Source organism: Crinia signifera, chromosome 1, assembly GCF_055691185.1.
Source record: "Crinia signifera chromosome 1, ASM5569118v1, whole genome shotgun sequence".
NCBI lineage: Eukaryota > Metazoa > Chordata > Amphibia > Anura > Myobatrachidae > Crinia > Crinia signifera.
This window is the reverse complement of record NC_139217.1, coordinates 462,166,486-462,175,522: the sequence shown is the minus strand read 5'-3', so window position 1 is coordinate 462,175,522 and position 9,037 is coordinate 462,166,486. Positions and strand designations below refer to the sequence as shown.

The 9,037-nt window shown below is 48.3% G+C and overlaps 1 protein-coding gene across 1 annotated transcript in view; it reads right to left on the bottom strand.

Annotated features, from left to right (window-relative positions):
- Positions 1-8,506, bottom strand: part of ACAA2 (acetyl-CoA acyltransferase 2) — a 38,353-nt gene extending 29,847 nt beyond the window's left edge. The window contains exons 1-2 of the mRNA XM_083155287.1: positions 8,382-8,506; positions 5,269-5,435 (exon numbers count right to left, since the gene is read on the bottom strand). Coding sequence (XP_083011413.1) covers positions 5,269-5,435; positions 8,382-8,397 — 183 coding nt within the window. The 5' untranslated portion in view covers positions 8,398-8,506. The remainder of the gene's footprint in view (positions 1-5,268; positions 5,436-8,381) is intronic.
- Between the last annotated feature and the right edge of the window lie 531 nt (positions 8,507-9,037).

Here is a 9,037-nt window from a genome sequence, read left to right as displayed (position 1 = left end):
TGAGTATCCAAAATGCTCGGGACCAGGAGAATTTTGGATAACGGATTATTCTGTATTTCAGAATAGTTTTGTATTTCAATGATGTATCTTGAGGTATCTTGCATTTATGCTGTATAAACACATCAAACACATGAAATACACACAGATATATTATATGTGTGCATAAAACAAGGTTTTGAAACATGAAACAAAGTCTGTGTAAAGTCTCAGGTATTGAATTTGAATGCCAAGCAATCATTGTCTTTCAGATATTTAGTGCCAGTTATATACAGTATCATGTCCTCAGTAGTGCCGTTACAGATGTCCCCAGTAGTGCCAGTTATATACAGTATCATGTCCTCAGTAGTGCTGTTATAGATGTCCTCAGTAGTGCCAGTTATATACAGTATCATGTCCTCAGTAGTGATGTTACAGCTGTCCCCAGTAGTGCCGTTTCATATCATGTCCCCGGTAGTGCCGTTACAGATCATTTCCCCAGTAGTGCCAGTTACAGATCATGTCCCCAGTAGTGCCAGTTACAGATCATGTCCCCAGTAGTGCCAGTTACAGATGTCCTCAGTAGTGCCAGTTATATACAGTATCATGTCCCAGTAGTGCCAGTTACAGAAGTCCCCAGTAGTGCTGTTACATATCATGTCCCCAGTAGTGCTGCTACATATGTCCCCAGTAGTGCCAGTTACAGATGTCCTCAGTAGTGCCAGTTATATACAGTATCATGTCCTCAGTAGTACCGTTACATATCATGTCCCCAGTAGTGCCAGTTACAGATGTCCCCAGTAGTGCTGTTACATATCATGTCCCCAGTAGTGCCAGTTTCATATCATGTCCCCAGTAGTGCCAGTTTCATATCATGTCCCCAGTAGTGCTGTTTCAGAATAGTTTTGTATTTCAATGATGTATCTTGAGGTATCTTGCATTTATGTTGTATAAACACATCAAACACATGAAATACACACAGATATATTATATGTGTGCATAAAACAAGGTTTCGAAACATGAAACAAAGTTTGTGTAAAGTCTCAGGTACTGAATTTGAATGCCAAGCAATCATTGTCTTTCAGATATTTAGTGCCAGTTATATACAGTATCATGTCCTCAGTAGTGCCGTTTCATATCATGTCCCCGGTAGTGCCGTTTCATATCATTTCCCCAGTAGTGCCAGTTACAGATCATTTCCCCAGTAGTGCCAGTTACAGATCATGTCCCCAGTAGTGCCAGTTACAGATCATGTCCCCAGTAGTGCCAGTTATATACAGTATCATGTCCCAGTAGTGCCAGTTACAGATGTCCCCAGTAGTGCTGTTACATATCATGTCCCCAGTAGTGCCAGTTACAGAAGTCCCCAGTAGTGCTATTACATATCATGTCCCCAGTAGTGCCAGTTACAGAAGTCCCCAGTAGTGCTGTTACATATCATGTCCCCAGTAGTGCTGTTACATATCATGTCCCCAGTAGTGCCAGTTATATACAGTATCATGTCCTCAGTAGTGCCGTTACATATCATGTCCCCAGTAGTGCCAGTTACAGATGTCCCCAGTAGTGCTGTTACATATCATGTCCCCAATAGTGCCAGTTACAGATCATGTCCCCAGTAGTGCCAGTTACAGATGTCCTCAGTAGTGCCAGTTATATACAGTATCATGTCCCAGTTACAGATGTCCCCAGTAGTGCTGTTACATATCATGTCCCCAGTAGTGCCAGTTACAGAAGTCCCCAGTAGTGCTGTTACATATCATGTCCCCAGTAGTGCCAGTTACAGATGTCCTCAGTAGTGCCAGTTACATACAGTATCATGTCCCCAGTAGTGCCAGTTACATATCATGTCCCCAGTAGTAGTGCCAGTTACAGATGTCCCCAGTAGTGCCAGTTACATATCATGTCCCCAGTAGTGCCGCCAGTTACATATCATGTCCCCAGTAGTGCCAGTTACATATCATGTCCCCAGTAGTGCCAGTTACAGAAGTCCCCAGTAGTGCTGTTACATATCATGTCCCCAGTAGTGCCAGTTACAGATGTCCTCAGTAGTGCCAGTTACATACAGTATCATGTCCCCAGTAGTGCCAGTTACATATCATGTCCCCAGTAGTAGTGCCAGTTACAGATGTCCCCAGTAGTGCCAGTTACATATCATGTCCCCAGTAGAGCCAGTTACATATCATGTCCCCAGTAGTGCCAGTTACATATCATGTCCCCAGTAGTGCCAGTTACATATCATGTCCCCAGCAGTGCCAGTTACATATCATGTCCCCAGCAGTGCCAGTTACATATCATGTCCCCAGCAGTGCCAGTTACATATCATGTCCCCAGCAGTGCCAGTTACATATCATGTCCCCAGCAGTGCCAGTTACATATCATGTCCCCAGCAGTGCCAGTTACATATCATGTCCCCAGCAGTGCCAGTTACATATCATGTCCCCAGCAGTGCCAGTTACATATCATGTCCCCAGCAGTGCCAGTTACATATCATGTCCCCAGCAGTGCCAGTTACATATCATGTCCCCAGCAGTGCCAGTTACATATCATGTCCCCAGCAGTGCCAGTTACATATCATGTCCCCAGCAGTGCCAGTTACATATCATGTCCCCAGCAGTGCCAGTTACATATCATGTCCCCAGCAGTGCCAGTTACATATCATGTCCCCAGCAGTGCCAGTTACATATCATGTCCCCAGCAGTGCCAGTTACATATCATGTCCCCAGCAGTGCCAGTTACATATCATGTCCGCAGTAGTGCCAATTACATATCATGTCCCCAGTAGTGCCGTTACATATCATGTCCCCAGTAGTGACAGTTACAGATGTCCCCAGTAGTGCTGTTACATATCATGTCCCCAGTAGTGCCAGTTACATATCATGTCCCCAGTAGTGACAGTTACAGATGTCCCCAGTAGTGCTGTTACATATCATGTCCCCAGTAGTGCCAGTTACATATCATGTCCCCAGTAGTGCCAGTTACATATCATGTCCGCAGTAGTGCCAATTACATATCATGTCCGCAGTAGTGCCAATTACATATCATGTCCCCAGTAGTGCCGTTACATATCATGTCCCCAGTAGTGACAGTTACAGATGTCCCCAGTAGTGCTGTTACATATCATGTCCCCAGTAGTGCCAGTTACATATCATGTCCCCAGTAGTGCCAGTTACATATCATGTCCGCAGTAGTGCCAATTACATATCATGTCCGCAGTAGTGCCAATTACATATCATGTCCGCAGTAGTGCCAATTACATATCATGTCCCCAGTAGTGCCAGTTACATATCATGTCCGCAGTAGTGCCAATTACATATCATGTCCCCAGTAGTGCCAGTTACAGATCATGTCCCCAGTAGTGCCAGTTACATATCATGTCCCCAGTAGTGCCAGTTACATATCATGTCCGCAGTAGTGCCAATTACATATCATGTCCCCAGTAGTGCCGTTACATATCATGTCCCCAGTAGTGACAGTTACAGATGTCCCCAGTAGTGCTGTTACATATCATGTCCCCAGTAGTGCCAGTTACATATCATGTCCGCAGTAGTGCCAATTACATATCATGTCCGCAGTAGTGCCAATTACATATCATGTCCGCAGTAGTGCCAATTACATATCATGTCCCCAGTAGTGCCAGTTACATATCATGTCCGCAGTAGTGCCAATTACATATCATGTCCCCAGTAGTGCCAGTTACAGATCATGTCCCCAGTAGTGCCAGTTACATATCATGTCCGCAGTAGTGCCAATTACATATCATGTCCCCAGTAATGCCAGTTACAGATCATGTCCCCAGTAGTGCCAGTTACATATCATGTCCCCAGTAGCGCTTTTAGCACACAAAAACAGTTTCTGGAATGTATGGTTTGCGGAATAATTTGGAAAACGGATATTCGGATAAGGAAAACTCAACCTGTATTAGGAAAAAAGATTGTATCTTCAGTTCTAGAGATCACAGAGTCTATGAAAAGCGCTTCCATATCAGACCCATCACAGTCTCCACCATCAATACCAGGCTGATCGGAGCCGGAGTGGATGTCTCACTCCCGTCCTGAAAACACCAGGGCACGTCTGCATTTTCCCTGATACTCTCTGAAAACACCTGGAAACCACCCACAAAAACAGTGACTTCCTGTCAATCAAACTGCATCTGGGTTGCGCACCAAAAATTTGCTGCAGTTTGTCGGTGGCTGGCTTTGCGTCGACTTTTCGCACATTTCAGTTTGCGACCTCTGGGGGCTGCAAGCTGGAATGTGTCCTCCCATGGCTATTTGCGGCATGGGAACAGCAAGTAAATTGCCCCATGGGGGAACAGCTAGTGGGGGGTATGCTTTTTATGACACTCAGATACCCATAGTCAGTATGTAGCCACTATAAGGCCGAAATCTACAAAACGTCAACAATCACAATTTATATAAAAAGGACACAATGTTGACTGTTACACAATGCCGACACGCAATTTTAAGCCTGACCCTAAACCCTTTCTATTGTCAACATTTTGACTTTGTAACATTTTATATACTAACATCGCCTGTTTAGACATTAGCCATGTAGACATTATGGTGTTGGCCTTATAACATTCGACATTGTAATGGTCAGCAACCTGACAATAGTGTGTGTGTGTGTTTCCATTTGGAGTCCATGTACATGGTAAGGAATCAAAAAAGTAAAAAAAATATATATAATTACGTCGTCTGTTTCATGCATCAACCTTTTTGTCGCCGTCGACCGAGACATTGCCTGGGAGTTATCCGGATTCCCACTTGTTGACGGTCATTCAAACCCGATCAATGCACAACAGGTAGCTGCTTTTGCCAGTCATGCAGATGACTGAGCGCGTCCTAGACAAGCCGTCGCCATCTGCTCAGTCGACACAGAGCACACCCACTAAGGAGGCCATCTGCCCATGAGTCTAATATGACCGCATTCGCCACTGATATCACACACTTGGAGTACATGTCATAATAGAGTGCAGACACATTCAGGCGGGGGGGATTCAATTAGGTTCAGGAACTTACCCCGGATAATAGTGGGGGGAGGGGGCTGTGATTGAATAGCCCGCAGCTAATAATCGTTTAATTGCAGGAGGCTGTGCCATCCTGTTTTCACCCTTTAAATTGATTGTGGCTAATTGAATTCCGCCATTAGTAGCATTGGCCAGAAGGTGGTTTGGGGGGGGGGGGGGGGGAGGGGGGATGCAATTCAGCATCATGGTGATAGAGAGGGTGGGGGTGACGTTGCTAATGCAGGACATACATTATAGCTGGCTGATCATCTGGTATCATACTGTACCTGAGCAACGTTCCCAAACACCACACTGTCCACGGCATCAGGGGACACGTTCCCAGCGGCCAGCGCGGCTTTTGCCGCAATCTCACCCAGATCCGTGGCGGAGTGATCCTTCAGCACCCCCCCAAAGGTGCCAAACGGGGTTCTTTTGGCAGCAACAACAAAAATACCTGGAAAAGACAAATCTACATGAGAGAAAATACATCACTACGGCAGGAGTACGGTATTCAGGGTCACGCTTGTCACTCCGCCCTCAAGGTAGGAGGGGTAAGCACACCCAGCAGCCAATGAGAAAGCCAGGATGCTCACAGCAGCACAATTGGGGAAAGGCGTGTCCAGACCATAATAAGATAGGCCTGGTGGTATGCGGTCCCTGGGTCAACAATGTCTAGGTTAACCACTAATGGTGGACAGTGAGTAGGTCGACAAAAGCTTACGGTCAACATGGACATGATCGACAAGTTTTTCACGGTTTTTTTGGGATGTAGACTGAGTTGGTTTATACTTTACTATCCAAGTGGGCATAGAGGGAGAATATAATAGTGTATCCATGCCGACAGACACCAAAAACCTTGTCCATGTTGACCGTAAGCTTGTGCCGTCATTCTGGCAATGCCATCACATGGTGTGTCAATCGTTTTCAGGTGTCGACCTAGTGACTTTTGACCTAGTACCCACTATACCAAAACCGGTCCTTGTTTTAGGTAAAGGCAGTGGATGCGAATGGTACAACTGGGCCACAAAACCTTCAGGAGAAGTTAGAAATAAAAAGAAAATAAATGAAAAGAAAAAATGTAAAATAATGGCGTCGGTGCAGGAGACCACTGTCCGCACAGCGACATCTCCCCTCCGTCACAGTGTATAAGCGCCCGGACAGACATTCCCTACTCTGCTAATGACCAGTGGACATCATCCACCCCCCCCGGGCAGCCTGGCTTACAGCAGGTCACTATACCAGGGAGGCAGCTTGCACACCCGCATTACCAGTGTCACCAGTGTCAGTGCTGTACGTACAAGGGTCAGGACAGGAATAACTGTCACAAAGGTCACGAGTCCACTCTGCAGGTATAAATGCTGTGTTTTATTTACCATGCAGGTCTCCATATGGGACCTGCACAATACTGTACAGCCGAGTCATACAGGGGGCATCCCAGTCATTGTACGCAGACCATGGGTACAGAAGGCTAGCCTTTGCGTATGGCCACAATGTTATATTGGATTATCAGAAGAGGATTCCTATAGGGGGTATTTTTATTATTAATAATAATAATAATAATAATAATATAGACCATGTTGCTTAATTTATGCACTTCCAATAATTCCAGCTGTACATGAGCCGGGACCAAGGCTAGGCCCCTCCCTCTGCCCTCCCCGGTCCCAGGCCAGGCCCCCCTGCGCTGCCCTCCCAGGAGCTGGAACAATGACCAGTCCCCCACTGGCCTCCCAGGAGCTGGAACCAAGGCTAGGCCCCTCCCTTTAGCGGCAATCAAGGCCAGCCAGTACCCCCCCCCCCCCCAGCAGCTGGAACAACAGCCAGGGCCCCCACTGTCCTCCCAGGAGCCGGAACCAAGGCCAGACCCCCCCTGCGCTGCCCTCTCAGAGCTGTACCAATGACCAGGCCCCCCCACTGCCCTCCCTGAAGCCAGGATCACGATGACAGTACACCAATGATGAAGGTTCCCTGATCAGGACACCGTAGTCCCAAAATAACTGAACCTGTCAGCACCAATATATTATTATAGTTATACGGCATCACAAGGGTTCCGCACTACAGTCCACAGCCTGCTGGCAAGGTTTATTTAAAGACCCATGTGCAGGGGGGGGGGTTGATGGCTACATTCTCCTGCAACCAGCGACTCCCTTCATCAGTGACCCCTTAGGTGTGTGCGTGTGTGGTGCCACCCGCCACTGCACACTCACACAAACACTGGGGGGGGGGGGGCTTTGGCTGGCACCAAACACACACACAAATCAGGGGGTGGGTAGGCCGGCACCAAACACACAAACCAGGGGGTGGGTAGGCCGGCACCACACACACAAACCGGTAGGGGGGTCACCGGGGGGGGGGGGGGACTGGAACCACACACCCACCCACGCCGGAGAGGCTGACAGCACACACATACACCAGGAGGTGGGTAGGATGGCACCACACACACACACACAAACCAGGGGGTGGGTAGGCTGGCACCACACACACACACACCTGAGGGGGACGACGACACACCACTGGCACCACACACACACACCTGGGGGGGGGGGGGGGGGACACGACTGGAACCACACACACACCCATGCCTGGGGGGGGGGGGGGGGCACACACACACACAAACATACACCAGTGTGGCAGGCAGGCACACACACACACACACCAGGGAGGGAGGCTGACACCGCACACACACTAGGAAGGGGGGCTGACACTGCACACACACACACACAAACACCAGGGAGGGAGGCTGACACACACACACCAGGGAAGGAGGCTGACACCACACACACACACACACACCAGGGAGGGAGGCTGACACCACACACACACACACCAGGGAGGGAGGCTGACACCACACACACACACCAGGGAGGGAGGCTGACACCGCACACACACTAGGAAGGGGGGCTGACACTGCACACACACACACACACAAACACCAGGGAGGGAGGCTGACACCACACACACACACACACACACACCAGGGAGGGAGGCTGACACCACACACACACACACACACACCAGGGAGGGAGGCTGACACCACACACACACACACCAGGGAGGGAGGCTGACACCACACACACACACCAGGGAGGGAGGCTGACACCGCACACACACTAGGAAGGGGGGCTGACACTGCACACACACACACACACAAACACCAGGGAGGGAGGCTGACACCACACACACACACACACACACACCAGGGAGGGAGGCTGACACCACACACACACACACACACACACACACACACCAGGGAGGGAGGCTGACACTGCACACGCACACACCTGGGGGGTGAAGTCTGCAGGTGTGCATGCACTGTGTGTGTGTGTGGCGCCCCCCCCCCCCCCCCCCCCAGGGAACACAGGCACCTGCAGGCACACTTAGATGAGAGCCATAGTTACATTACCTCTGAGCAGAGCCATGCTGGAAGCGTCTGTCACAGGATAAGGTCACTAAGTACAAGGCTCGGCCTATTCCCCTTCACAGCCTCATGATCACACCCAAGCTCCTCCTCCTCCTCCTCCTCCTCCTCCCCCTGTATTACACTACTACTCTCCACCCAGCCCAACATGCATTGCAGTGCAGAGCTAGCCTCCCCCTATATTGCTCTACAAGCAGCCACACTGGGATGGGACATCGAAAGAAAACATCGGTCAAATGATGTTTTTCAACATTGGTTGCAAAACATCATTTAGACCTAAACATTGGTACTGTGAACCCGATGTTAACCGATGTTTCGATATTTTTTAAAATAAACTGGTTACCAAAGCATATAATACACTAATAAGCTTCTGAAATGATAAATAATCCCTCTATTAAGTTTATCTTAGTGGGTTCTCCATGATACTCTCTGACTCTCCGTAACAAGTTATAAAAAAACATGACTATGCTGGCATTTGTAATAGCAAGCTATTGCTAATTCATAAAAAAAAATACTTTAATTTAAATACACTTATCACGATTGTTTTAATATGGAAAAACTTTCAGAGGTGGATGCAGTTGCACTCTCAAATCCACCGCTTAAGTATAAAAGATGCAACATTGCCAACATCAAACATCTGA